Genomic DNA, 15,174 nt, shown 5'->3' with positions numbered 1-15,174 from the left:
GCATCCGCCCCTGCATTCTCAAATTCTTAACTCATTTTTGTTATGATCTCCAGCATAAGTGTCATTCAAGTGTTACATGCATATTTATATGTTATATAGTGAAATCAACACTTTGTCAGTGAGGTTACAAAAGAAGTTTTGAAAACGTGCTCAATCTAAGTGCAATTAAGGAAACATTACTACTCGGGTCTCCATACTCACTTAATCTATTTTGCTTTATTTTTACAGTCAGGCAACGAAGAATATTTCGTCATCGTCTAAAGGGAATCACTAGCCAAAGTGGTAGGTTATTGATGATTGCAATTTGATGCACAGTTGTATCAGCATACTAGGCTTAATTTCTTAGATTACCCGTATTTGGCCCGCCTCTTCATACATGCAATGTTTCGAATTTGAAACGTCTGTTTATAAAAAAAATTAGTTTGTATGTTTAAGTTTGTGATTAAGTATAAGGGGAACCGCTGCTGGTAAGTCACTTATAGTTGGTATACAGTTGTGTATACGTATATAAGCATTAATACATCTCATTCACATGATATTTGGTATTTTGTTTACACATTTGCATGTATACTTTACATGGTAATTACATGGTCCCGCTATCTCACCTGGGTTCATTGACTGAATGAACAGCTAACAAGTTAGCATTGTTTTTATTCAAACCGACGCATAAATAAATGTTAATGGTGTTATCATACATGAGAATAACATGAAGGCAATGCATATATCTGTGTCGACAGTTTTTTATAAACGCGCCTTTTTTGAAAAAAAACCCCTTATTTTATTTTAGTAAATTAACAACATCTTTGACTATCAAATTAAACAAGCACATTTTTTTTAATATAAAATCCGCCAGCTTGAGTATTTTATTTGATCATTCGATGTGCAACTGCAATTGCAAAGTTTTCAGAAACATGGCGGAGGTTCGAAGTTTTTCAGGTGTATCAAAGTACACAAATCATCAAACAACGAAAAATCACGAAAGTCTCCATTTCCATTTGTCCTTCTAATCATTGAAACGAACAGAATAAAAAGTGCACTAGCAATTAGAAGACATTTCCATAAGCGAAAATGCTGTACCGATACCTCTACTTTTATACAATTCGAAGGAATCGTGTCTAAATCGTCCTCGCGTAATAGAGTGGACCTGAACTGATGAACACACAAATTGGAATCTGAACTAGAACACAATACAGTATATTTCTTAGGAGATGCGTAGGATATTTCTGCATTTCCTTGGTGAATTTCGACAGATTGTATTCTCTCTTCTGGAATATTCATTTGAATGATATTGTCAGGCTGAGTTCGTTTAGGATCTGTCGATTTGGAAACAGCTTGTTGTTTGAAATTTATTTGTCCATTGGGTTTATTCGCTTTTTGACATTCTAAACATACGCTGTTATACTGTACATAATTATATGACCGATTGCGCGAGTTACCTTCCATACTTTGGTCAATTTGATTTCCTGTTAAATTTACAAATACGTTTTGTGTGATGGGCTTTTTGTCTCCCTCGTGGAAATTGTTTTTGACAGTGCTGTAATAAACTTTTCCAGAAGAATCTTGAAAAGTTTCAATATGACTTTCATGGACATTTGTGTTTATTTGTATTATTTGTTCCGTGCCATACGGTCTGATTTCACCGCCACAGCTCCTACACATAACGTTGTTATAGGGCATTGAGTGGTCTAACGGTATTCTTGCAATCTTTCCAAATTTTGTTGCTTCAACAAAAGTATTCGGTTTGTTGCTAAAGCTTGCTTTTCGTCGATCACCTGTTTCATAAATATCAGTTTGATAGTCTTTAAATTCTCCGCCAAATTCCGTATCCATCGATAACATATCGTCTGCTACAACATATTCAGACGAAGAACCAGAACTCTTGTTGTATTCATCAGCAGTGGTGTATGAAGGTATCGAACCTCCTCCTTTATAAGATGTGGATTCAAAGTAAAGATCATCTTTTGAAATTCGTTTCTTATCTGTTTCGTTGTCTTCCTTAAGATCCTCAATTGTATTTTCTTCTTTTAATGTATTAAGATATTGTGGACGCTGCATCCCCGGAGTCTTTGGAAGAGACAGTAATGTGGTGGATAACATCGGACTTTCGGGATGGTCCGTGAAATATTGTTCCAATTCATCAGCTATTGATTTTCGCCGAGGTGATGCCTTCCTAGAATACATTGTCTTTTCCAATTCACTAAAAGATAAGTCTACATCTGAATCTTCTTCAGAGTCACGTGTTGTCGGTAAAAATATGCCATCACCATCTGGACACCAACTTTTAGTCGGTTTCAGCGACACCTGCACTCCATCATCAGGATTAGGTAAGTCGAAAATACTTTTTTGTCTATCAATGCCTTTCTCCGTATCATCTCTACTTTTTAAATAAGATTCAAGTCGTTCATCTTTGATAATTTCATGATATCGTAGGTCTTCTGGTACTACGGATTTTCTTACTTGTTTGTTCCTATCAGTACTTTCTGTGGGTTTATATTTATTCTGTTCTTTTACTGTATTAAAATTACTTGCTGGCTTACGTCTTTCATCGTCTGTACTTAAACTATCTTCTGGTGTGCTTCTTTGATCTTTTACAGAAGGAACTTCAATTGACGTATATCTGTTATCAAATGTGTTTTGATTATCTGTTGGTTTGTGTCTTTGTTCTGTAAAAGCAGGAATTTCCTTTGGTTTATATTTCTCTGAAAATGTCTGCTGTCTTTGACTTTGGTTTATTAGGTTTTCTTGTGGTTTGTTTTGTTCTTTGCCTGTCCTGCGACTTTCCGTTGGCTTATATTGTTCTTCAACTGTTTTCGGACTAATTGTTTCAATGTTTGTTGGTGCATCTGTAGTTTCCCTAATAGTGGGCTGATTTTTTCGTTCATTAATATATGCTTTATTTATTTCTTTGTCTCTTCTGTCTTTTGTAACTGGAGTATCTGTCACTTGCTTGGGTCTTTCTTTTTCTGCTCGTCGATTAATTATTGGTATGTTAAGCGGTTCTTCTAGAACATAGTTATCATTTTGCGTATACAATTCATCCAATGTACTTTTACTAGCCTCAGGTTCGTATCTCTGTTCCTCTTTAACTATTCTGTATTTTTCTCCGTCAAGTATAGGGATACCTGCTGATTTATCTGTCTGTTTATATCTTCTTTCATTTGTAAAACGACTATAAATTGCTTCAGGTTTTTGTTCTTTTGTTTGAGGATCATCTGTTAGTTTATAGTTTGTCTCAGTTCTATCAAGATTTATCTGTCCTTGTTCTTTTTCTTTTGAGACAAAAACACTGTTTGGGTCAGTTGTAATATGGCTGTTCACTAGCTTGTATTGGTCGACAGTTTGACTATTGGCAAAGCTTTGCTTTGGTATGTGTTCTTTTTTTAAACGAATTTCTTCTGGCATATGTATTTTATCCGACATACTAGAACCTACATTGGAGATCCGTTCTTGTTTTGATATTACAGGTCTATCTATTGAGATATACATGTCGTCATTAGTAACAGGATTTAGATTCTGTTTCATATTAACAGGTGTATCTGTTTGCTTATACATTTTCTCATCTGTCCTCTTGTTTTCTGTGGGTTTAATTGAATGGTCGTATGCTACAAAACCATCTGTCTGCTGGAAACCGTCTGCAACGCTACCCTGACTATTGTCGACTGTTTGTTTTTGCTTTTCTCGACTTGCCATTGTATTTACTGCTTTTTGATGTATAACATCATATGGAGGGTAGGTATGTCGAATAGAATCATTTTCGTTTGGTATAACGGAGCTTTCTTGTTCAAGGTCTTTTTGTCTCTTTGGTAACCTATCCTGTTTTACTTCTGATTTTAAAGGGACGCTTACTGTACCTTGAATACATTCCTCTTCTGTTAATTCTTTTGTTGGTCCACTTTTCCTCTCTATTGCCTGAAGCCATTTTTCTGCTGTTCTCTGACTAGCTGTTGGTTTGAAGTTTTCTTTTCTTGTAACTATATTATCAGCCAGCGGGTAAGCTTCTTCACCTGAACTCCTGCTTGCTATTGGCTTGTATCTCTCTTCTTCTTTTACAGAAGTATCTTTACGCCTATATATTTCGTCCAAAGTACCCCGACTAGCTCCTGGTGTGTAATTCATCCCTGCTGGATCATTTATTTGCTTTGTTGCGACAGAGGTATTATTGGGTCTGTATTGGTCTTCATATAAATCAGATCTTAATGCAGGGTTTTGTCTTTGTACTTTAGTATCATCTTGTTTGTAGATGTCGTCAGGTTTATCAGGGTAAAGTATCATTTTTTGGTTTTGTCTGTCGTCGGTTGTTTGTTTATGTACTGGATCCCCACGAAGAACATTTGTTTGCGGGGATTTAAGCATAATATCACGACTCTGACCTTTTGGTATCATATCGCGTCTTTGTTCTTTACTTTTTTGCGCCTGGCGTAATCTATCCCATGCTGCATCTGACTTTAAAGGGACGTTTACCGCACCTTGACTTCCTTGCTCTTCTGTTAATTCTTTAACTGGTCCACGTTTCCTCTCTATCGTCTGAAGCCATTTTTCTGTTGTTCTCTGACTAGCTGTTGGTTTGTACTTTTCTTCTCTTGTTACAATATTATCTGCCAGGTTATAAGCTTCTTCAACTGTACTTCTGCTAGCTATTGGCTTGTATCTATCTTCTCCTGTTACAGAAGTATCCTTACTCCTATTTCTTTCGTCTAAAGAACTCCGACTAGGTCCTGGTTTGTTATTAACCCCTGTTTGATAACTTGTTTGTTTTGTTGTGGCATAGGTTTTTGCTGGCTTACATTGGTCTTTATGTGAATCAGAGCTAAATGCAGGGTTTTGTCTTTGTACTGTTGTATCTTTTCGTTTGTAGATGTCATCAGTTTTACCAGGGTACACATTCCCTTTTAGGTTCTGTCTGTCGTCGGTTGTTTGTTTATTTATTGGGTCCCCATGAAATACATTATATGGCGGGTTTGAAAGCACCATATCACGAGTCTGACCTTTTGGTAACATATCGCTTCTTGGGCTTCTTGGTTCTTTTATTTTTCGCTCCTGGGGTAATCTATCTTCTTTTGTTTCTTTTTTAAGAGAGGCGTCTAAGATATTTTGAACAATTTCCTCTTCTGTTAGATCCCGATTAATAATGGTTTGCTTCGGTTTTTCTTGTAAGGTAGTAAGTTTATCTTCTTTGAATATCGGCGAACGGTTTGCGTCCTTTTGTCGGAACGTATCGACTGGGTGCTCACGTGAATTGATCACTGAGCGTTCTCGAATCTGGTTTTCTGCTGGCGTTAATGACTTCATTTGATAGCTGTCTTCATGTCTGTCAATTTTCGATGGCTTTGTCAGTGAACTGTTTTTCTGTGACGTCGGGTAGTCTAACTGTTTTCTGTCCTTTGTGCTGCTTTTCTGAAACATTTTGTCACTTGGTTCGTAACCGATTTTTGCATCTCTTGGTTTATTTTTTATAAGATCATATGCTTTAGATACTTTGTCGATAGGATTGGAATAGGTGTATTCTCCATTATCTGACAGTTTTCGCTGACCTTGTATTGTATTGCTTTTTTGGTCATTCATGTTTGTCTCTTGTGGTAATCTTGTACTTTTCAATTCTTTTTTGTATGCCGCGGCTAAGATATTTTGAACAATTTCGTCCTCTGTTGGTTCATTATTAACGATGTTTTGCTTCGGTTTTTCTCGCGAGGTAGCAAATTTATCGTCTTTGAATAACGGCGAACGGTTAATGTCTTTACGAGAGAACGAATCGACTGGTTGAGCACGTGCATTGATAACTGGTCGAAACTGGTTATTTCCTGGTATTGATGACGTCATGTCTTTATAGCTGTCTTTATATCTATCAATTCCCGATTGCTTTGTCGTTGAACTATATTTCTCAGACGTCAGATCGTCTACTGGTTTTCTGTCTTCCATAGTGTATTTCTGAAACATTCTTTCACTTGGTTCGTAATTTGATTTTTCCTTCTGTCGTGTTAACAAATCATCTCTAGGTTTACTTTTTATCAAATCATATTGTTGTGATATTCTTTCCAGTGGATCAGAATAAGGGTTCTCTCCATGTTCTGACAGTTTTCTTTGACGAGAAGTCTTGGAATCATATTGTTCATATGCACTGCTACTCGGAATAGGATTATAACGTTTGTTGTACCAATCAGCTTCAGGATTAGACAGTTGTTTAGAAGAAGTTTGATTTTGTGGTTGTCGTGTTAACAGATCATCTCTTGGTTTACTTTTTATCAAATCATATTTTTGTGATATTCTATCCAGTGGATCAGAATAAGGTTTCTCTCCATATTCTGATAGTTTTCTTTGACGAGGAGTCTTGGAATCATATTGTTCATATGCACTGCTACTCGGAATAGGATTATAACATTTGTTTTGTCGACCAGCTTCGGGGTAAGACAGTTTGGAAGTTTTTATTTGTGGTTGGTCATATGTAAATTGCGCTGGATCTTTTTTGTCCCGGTCATTGCTTAGATACTTTCCTTGCTTTGAAGTTTCTGGTGTGTCGTATTTCTTCAGATATTGGGAAAATTGACTATAACGATAATTAAAGTCATGAAAGAAATTTTAAAAATTACAATGAATACTTAAGTGTAGTATTTTTTTTCTTTCTAAAGGCATTATAATGACAAAAACAAAGAAAAATAAAAGGACGCCATTACTATGGTGGACGGATGCGGCCATTTCGCGTTTTCGCGTTTTCTCCTTACATTTTCAAGCGAAATCAAGAAATCGGACAATCGGGAAATCAAGAAATCGAGAAATCGAAATCGAGAAATCGAAATCGAGAAATCGAAATATCGTGAATTCCAAGATTCTGGATACCAGGAAATTGAAAAAGCAAAAAAGCAAGAAAGCGAAAACGTGAAACGGAAAATTTGATATCTCGATTTTTATTTCTCCATTTCGATTTCTCGCTTTCCCATTTTCCCGATTTTTCGATTTCTCGATTTCGCTTTTGCAAAGTGAAAGAAGAAATCACGGAAACGCAAAAAGGTGAAATTGCCGCATCCGGCCAACATACATAACCGATTTAAAGCTATAGAGAATAGGCATAACACTACTTGCTTATGTTTTATAGAATATAATGCTAAAAGGAGCTAAAGGAGCAATAAAAACCACCAAACGCATATAATGAAAACTGTATTCAATTCATTATTTATAAATCAAGATTAAGGAACTTCATTAATAATAAAGCATTCAAATAAGGAATGATACGCCATTAATACAGGGAAACTTATATCTGGATTAAAAGGAATTACTCATAATAGAGAAAAACTAGCTTCTAGTATACACTAATAGACATACAATGTACATATGGAACCGGTCTTGAATTCCAGCCCTTATTTTACACTTTAAGACATGCATATGGAGAAATCCTTAATTCCGATACTTTCTATTTATCTTACCTCCTTTAGATTAATAGAGATATGATTGGTTAAAGGACTACACGTGGTGACTATGTATATTTAATATAGGGTGTCCTAAAAAAATACATGGTTAGTTACCATATAGGGTTAGCAACCATATGGGGTTAGTAAGCAGTTAATTCCCTTTCAAAACAAAAAAAGATAGCACAACCCTGAATAAAACCAATATGTACAGTGTTGAGGAAAAATCTGAAAGGATCCAACAGACGAAGAAATTGATGATGAAAGGTTGAAATAAATTCATTAAACATAATTCAAGTTAACAAGTTGTTATATATTGTTGGCATTAAGGAGTTACTCCCATTTCAAAACAACAAAAAAGAAATCTGAAACTTTTCAAAAGACGAAAAAATTGATACATGAATCATGTGAATTGAACGATGGAAATAAATTGAATTTCATAAAACTAATTTAAAGCTAAAAAGTTGTTATTGGGCTTAAATTAAAATATTGTTTGTTTGCCCTTTACCGACCGACCCTATAAATTCGTTCCGCCTGAAAATCTTTTATTTGTATTTACCTGCAAGATTTTATTTTATTTTATTTTTTCGTTCCTATTAAAAATCTTATATTTGTATTTCCCGCTCAAAACTTTTTTACCGGAATCCTCGGGTTTTATCTTTCCTGTATAAGGTCTAGTCCGTTTAGTATCACTTGCGCGTTTGACATGAACACTTGCATTTAGAGGTTCAAAGCATTTGTTTGAAATCGATGTTGAAAGCATGATATAACGAACGTTACTCTGTGTCTTTTTACTTAAAGAGCAGGCAAAAAAGTTCGTCCAATACAAAGTTATCAAAGTGTGTATAAAATATTTTGTAAACGGATGTTGTATCCTATGTAGGGATGGCCTTCGGTGATCCGTAGATCAGGATGATTATGTTAACGATGACCGGTTTGACCAGGATTTATATTTAGACAATATACGTATAGTGTCTTGAAATATGAAATTTATTTGTATGAGGCTTAGAAACGGGAAAATGCGAGGTTCTACCGAGCATTTACCTGTTTCGTGCCGAATACAAATAAATTTCATATTTCAAGACACTATACGTATATTGTTTTTATACTGAAATCGATTAAAAAAATAATAAAAATATGAAACAAACATTATTAAAAAAAAGTGTTTGGAATTTCCCCCTTGGGGTACCATTTTGGGGTATTTCCCTATGAGCGTAGTCTAGGCGGTAAGCATTGACAATTTAAGGAATTAGAAAGGGAAAATGAATTTAATTAATAACATTTGATAAACATGGTATATAAATTACCAATTTGAAGACATAACAGGTTTAAATTCATAAAAGTTTGACCATTGTTACTACATGTTGTCATGGTTGTGACGTGACGTTGTAAGTAGGCGGGGCTTATAGGTGAGTTGAGGTCATTGACGTATAAAGCTAACGTTTATACGTATAGCTTTATCTGTATAGTAAAATAGCTGATTGCAGTATAAATTATATATTTATGTCTGACATGAACCAAAGGTCTGTAAAGTGGACAATATTTGGCAGTAAAATCGCTAAGGTTTTCCATACAGATCATTTCCAGGATAAAATTATCTCTTACAGAAAACCTTTAGGTTGAGGTAAGCGTACACGGTACGTAGTACAGAGTATTAGTGTAAGTTAAAACTCTTAAAAATTTCAGGCATATAAACATTGAAAATATGCCGCACAGCCCTATATTTTGACATTTGAAAAAAAAATTCAATTCACATTCTACATGATAATTTTTTTTCAAAACTTCCTGGGACTATTATACTAAAAGTCCCAGAAACTTATTAGCAAAAGCATACTTAAACAAATGCAATACAAACAAAAATGATATTATGCAGATTTTGATTCTATAAAATAAAATATTATACCTACCTGCCTACTCATGACAAAAAATGTACCGAGCTAAGTTATTTTTTTGGAAAGAAAAATAAAATATTTTACCTACCTACCCTGTTTCAAAGCATAAGGTCGGAAAAGGGCAAACAAACAATATTTTATTAATTTAGGCCTTGTGGGCATTTGTTTTCTGTATAGACAAATGGAAGTAGTCTTATTACTAAGTTCTAAAGAATTAATCACTTTGATAGGCCACTAGTCAAAATCCACATGTGAAGATAGTCGTTAAGATAAATTCGTTACACGGTGTGCTAGTAACCTAATACGATATATATGGGGTCAGTAAATTCCATATGGGGATTCGAGCTTCGCTCTCACCCCATATGGAATTTACTGACCCCATATATATCGTATTAGGTCACTAACACACCATGTAACTAATAATATACTATCAGACATATTAATAATTAGCTTTTTTGTAATTTTAGTTAACTTTTTCTTCTGGTAAAAGGGAGGTAACCCAATCATGTTTCATCGACCTAAAAAATCACGAAGAATGTAGGCGAATGATTTTTAATAGATCGGCTTCTACGTGTATGTCCACTGACCGTTTCGGAAAAAAGAGAAAGAGTCAACTGACCTGTTATCTTTTTGAGTGTTAGATTTTCTGTCGCTTTCTTTTATATTTGAGCTGTCGTACTTCCTTGCAGCTTGAGTTAAACTCCTTGGGCTTAATTTGTCTGCAGACCACATGTTCTCGCCAGAACTTATAACCTGAAATGCATAAATTTTATTGTGTTCTTAACTAACAGTGTATACCACGTTTAAAGACCTAAATAGTGCCGAGACAAACAGTTGTAAAATAAAATATCCTCTGGTACACTACTAAATATCGTGAGCTTATTTACAAAGCATCCATTACATAACGGTGTCATAAACATGTAAAAGTCTGTTACCATTTTATCCGGCATTTACATACTTTACGATAAATGTTGTGACAACGGAAAATCTGGTTGGGATTTCAAAATAAAGAATAATGGATCAAGGTTGGAGAAAACGAAAGGTAAAAAAAATAACGAAAGGAGAAAAAATGGCCACCAAAATATGGATGCGCATCAATTTGGCTTCTCGATATGAACAAGAAAGACCATACAAACAGTTACCTGTTTCTTCAGAACGTCCCAATGCAGTGACGTTCACATTACGCAATGCAATCAATTGCCACAATGACATTTAATTGTATACTAATGTTGATTTCCGTTTATCTTATTGGCAGAATTCAGATAGTTTGTTTTCTGGTTTAAATTGTTTTCCATTTTTTCATGTCGATGCCTTGTATAGTAGACTAAACGGTATATACTAGTACGTGTTACCTACACTTTTTCTTTGCAAGTCATTGCATTTGAACTCTGTTTGATAGTCTCATTCGCTTCATACCACATCTGTTTATTTTTGTATATTGGAACCGGAGAGCATGATTAACATACAAAATCCTCTTTGTCTCCTCCAGAAATCGAACATCTGACCTCTAAGTTTCCGCGTCAACCGACTGACCTAAAGACTAAGAGGGACTTCCTGATTAAATGTCTACTTATGAAGGGAAGCAATCTGGTCACAATAATTACCCGAACGTTATATCTGTCAATAATATTTTGAATTATTTCAGAGAGCTCATCTTGTTTGCCATGAATTAAGCGTTCTTTGTCTTCTTCTGTCAATCCGATATCTTCTGCGTGTTCCGAAAGTGTTCGGTACCAGTGCTGTAAATTTTCTTCTAGATCTATCAAAGAAATTAACGAATGATTTAACGGCATGCTTATATACTAGTAGATATTTTATTATTTTGAAATTTTGTGTCAATCGTATACAATCATTTACCTTTTGCCGAACAACACATATGCTTGCCTATTTGCTAAGTCCATCTACTTTTGGGTAAATGCATTTTATGTGTTCTTTCCCTAAATATGCATGCAATATTTGACACTAGTAAAATTTTTTCGATAACAGCTCTTAATGAAGCTCGAGGGTACAAAAAAAAAACAGCAAAAATGAAACTTTCTTTTTTCATTACAAATTTTATTAACGACACTATTAGTTGTTACTTTATGATATGGTACAAAAATCAACCCAAAAAATTAATTCGTTTTAGACCCAGATGACTTTTTAAATGTTTTAAAATGTTGGAGTTATAATTTCAATTTGCTTTCATCGTACACATGCATGAAAATTTGACACTGGAACTTAAACAAACAAAAATAAGTTCAGTTGCGGATCCAGAAATGTTTATTAAGGGGTTGGGTGGGGCTCCAGTCTTGCTTCAGTGATTCCCTAAATGATAAACAAATGTTTTCTAACATTACGAGGGTTTCCCCACGATTTTTTTTAATCCGCCTCTGGACTTATATTATCAAGAAAAAACACAAACTCATTTCAGTAAACGAACCATTGTTCTATTTATACTGTCTCTCAATTTTCTTATCAAAGCGAACACGCATTGTTCTATTTATACTGTCTCTCAATTTTCTTATCAAAGCGAACACGCATTGTTCTACCAAATGCACTTCGGTGTCTACATTTAGGAATATTGATTGGCTAATGTATTTGTCAATCCTATTTTTAGACTTTGTTCTTGTCGTTGATCAATTATGTGCATGTAATATTTGCCACCAGACGTAAGTCAAACAACAATCTAAATGTGTGTTCTGCTCTGAGTATTGTTTTGCATGTTCCATTTTAAAAGCAATGAATTTATATTATATTGTTTGAAAAAAAGGAAAAAAAAGAAAGAGTACCTGGGAGGGTCGATGAGTTTCTACAAGCAACTTGCAAAACATGTAAAAAAAGATGCGAGTCGAACACGCCTTGCCACGAGCTTATAGCCTATTGATCACTCTTTGTGAATGTAGAAAACATTTACATGGTCACCACCAATTCCCTTTTATCAGATCGGTTCTGATTAAAAAAACAAAAATAAAAAAAAAGCAAATACATTTTAAGAGAACTAGTCGATCTACAAGTTTAACAGTTTAATAGACATGTATCATATATTCTTTATTATCGACATTTATGCAGGAGGATGTGACATGGGGTTGCACATTTCCCAAACCCCGTTTTTTCGTAGATTTCTTCGAACTTCCCACTATTTTCCTTCTTTTCCCTAGATCCCAATTTTGTATCCCTTATATCCCAAATCCATATATTTTTACCCCCTATATCCACATATATATAATGTATATGCCGCTATTATTATTACTATGCCAGACTTACGGCAAAAAAACAATCTCAATGTGTGTTCTGCTCTGACTATTGTTTTACATTTTTTTCATTTTTAAAAGCGTTGTAAGTGGAAAAAAAGAAGAAAGAGTACCTGGGAATGTCGACGAGTCGACGAGTTTCTACAAGCAACTTGCAAAACATGTAAAAAAATATCTAAGTCGAACACGCGCCTTGCCACGAGCGGTGTATGATCTCACATCCTCAGATTTTATAGGCTATTGATCACTCTTTGTGAATGTAGAAAACATTTACATGGTCACCACCAATTCCCTTTTATCAGATCGGTTCTGATTAAAAAAACAAAAAAAATATAGAAAAAAAGTAAATACATTTAAAAGAACTAGTCGATCTACAAGTTTAACAGTTTGATAGACATGTCTCATATTCTTGTAACCATAGTTGTCCAGTAGGAAATATTTGAGTATTGTATTTTAGGTATTATCACCTAGAATGAATAGAGTTATCTTTCTTTGTACTGATTATTTTTAGTCATTTCTTATATTTCACAATAAAACGAATCCATTGATCCTGAGGTGTTTATTTTAATATACAACCAAAACAATTTACCTGGTTACATTCTTTATTGTGGACATTTATGCTGGAGGACGTGACAAGGGGTTGCGCATTTTCTAAATCCCGTTTTTTCGTAGATTTCTTGGAACTTCCCACTATTTTCCTTCATTTCCCTAGATCCCAATTTTGTATCCCTTATATTTGTATCCCTTATATCCCAAATCCATATATTTTTACCCCCTATATCCCATATAACACATATATACCAAAAGTGTGTCACACTCGTGAGAGTTTGCCGTATATATAACACCCACCAGACAGTAACTAAACAACACAAAAAAGACAGCTTCGTTTATCATTTTAAAAGTACCTGTTATATCATCTGCCTGGATCTTCTCACTAATTAACTCACGCAATGATTTTACGTATGTACAAATCGCAGACAAAGATTTATTTTCAACACATGTTGTTTGCGTCGAATCCTCCGTGAAGCATTTTCTTTCTGGGAATTCTGGATCAAATTGTTCCCGTCTTAACCGCGAAATTTGTTGTTCTAAAATTCCGCCAAATTTTTCTCGATTTTCTCTCTGATATTGGAAAAATTGCTCTATCTGTGATTCAATACTTGAAAAAGAATCAATACTGTCGGAACTGGAATTTGAAATGGTATCAGAATGCAATTGAACTGTTTCTGTAGTACTTTCTTCAACTATATCCGTAGAAACAATCGAAGCCGTCTCTGCATCTTCCTCCGTTCTAGGAGTTCTAGGAGAACTATTATAAATGCTATCCTCTTCTTTGGAGTTAAAACCTTCGTCTTCCGTTGTTATATCTTCTGTTACACTATAGTTTGTGAAAATATATTGACTCATTTGGAGTGATGTTCATGTTCGGCGACATTGGTCCAAAACAAGATATCGCCGGTATTTCATTTGTCGATTTGGCGACGTCAGTGACGTTATGTGATTATGACCGCAAGGTCATCTGTGAAACGTTACCTTCTCTAGCCAAGCAAGGGTTACAGTCTGGCACCAACCTAAAGAGGTGGTAACTGCATGGCTCATAATTTTTGATTGGCGAAGATGCTGTCTCAAAACGTATTAACATGAATACGGCTTTTGTACTACTTTGGGTGGAAAATATCCAGAGTAATATCTTCTCTTTACACAAAAATAAACCCCATATAACACAAAACAAAAAACACATTTACACAATCATTAACTAAGCTTGAAAAACATGAATATTATCTTGTTACTCTTTAACAAGCTTAGATAAACCAACAACCTTATTTTATATATTTAATCTAAATTTTTGGATTATTTTTTCATTTACCACCAAGCTTGCGTACTCATGCTAGTAGCTCTTCTCTACCACTAAGAACATAGTCAAAAAGTGACATCCTCCCAGAATATTAACCTGTTTTAATTTTATAAAAGTTTTTCTGTGCTTTTTGTATGAGCCTTTTACGTGTATTATATAGTTGCTCATTTACATCATCCTGTATAATTAAAATGTTTAAATATTTGTTTTATTTACCACTTTTATATTCTGTGAAGATACTCCGAAATTATGAAATTTATAAAAAGGAAAAATTGGAAATGGGGAATGTGTCAAAGAGACAGCAACCCGACCAAAGAGCAGAAAACACCTGGAGGCGTGCTTCAGCTGGCCATTAAACAAAAATGTGTTAATGGACGTCATACTTTTTTTCTAACTGAACTGGATTACTAAACTCCGAAATGTAGGACTCTAACGTCCGATGGGGACGCTAAAGTACGATGGTCATGCTAAAGTGCGATGGTCTATGCTAAAGTACGATGTCTTCATACGCTAAAGTCCGATGGTCATCGAAAGTATAGACGTAAAAACGTAATTGGATTATGACGTTAGCAGTCGTTTTTTCAAACCAATAATTAATGTACATGCCGTAAGATAGATTAGAAATATTTGATTAACAACTTTTAAAATGGAATGTCTATGACTTAATTTCAAACCGGACCAGGTTTTGTCGGCTGACACGGATGTGTTTATTTTTGGGTGCTGGAAGAAGGACTTGTGTCCTGTAGTTGACCTAATTTCTATATAGATACAAAATAGTATACGCATAGGTAGGCCTA

At 34.7% G+C, this 15,174-nt stretch overlaps 1 protein-coding gene across 1 annotated transcript; it reads right to left on the bottom strand.

Moving 5' to 3' along the window:
- Window positions 1-631: 631 nt before the first annotated feature.
- On the bottom strand, window positions 632-13,971 carry LOC143042260 (uncharacterized). Its single transcript, XM_076214523.1, has 4 exons — window positions 13,428-13,971; window positions 10,894-11,048; window positions 9,909-10,042; window positions 632-6,541 (listed from the first exon to the last, which is right to left on the bottom strand). Exons 1-4 carry the CDS (start codon window positions 13,927-13,929, stop codon window positions 904-906), a joined length of 6,429 nt encoding a protein of 2,142 aa, XP_076070638.1. The 5' UTR covers window positions 13,930-13,971; the 3' UTR covers window positions 632-903.
- Window positions 13,972-15,174: the final 1,203 nt, after the last annotated feature.

This window comes from Mytilus galloprovincialis, chromosome 8 (genome assembly GCF_965363235.1).
Source record: "Mytilus galloprovincialis chromosome 8, xbMytGall1.hap1.1, whole genome shotgun sequence".
In the NCBI taxonomy this organism is placed as follows: Eukaryota; Metazoa; Mollusca; class Bivalvia; order Mytilida; family Mytilidae; genus Mytilus; species Mytilus galloprovincialis.
This window is presented reverse-complemented; position numbering and strand designations above follow the sequence as displayed.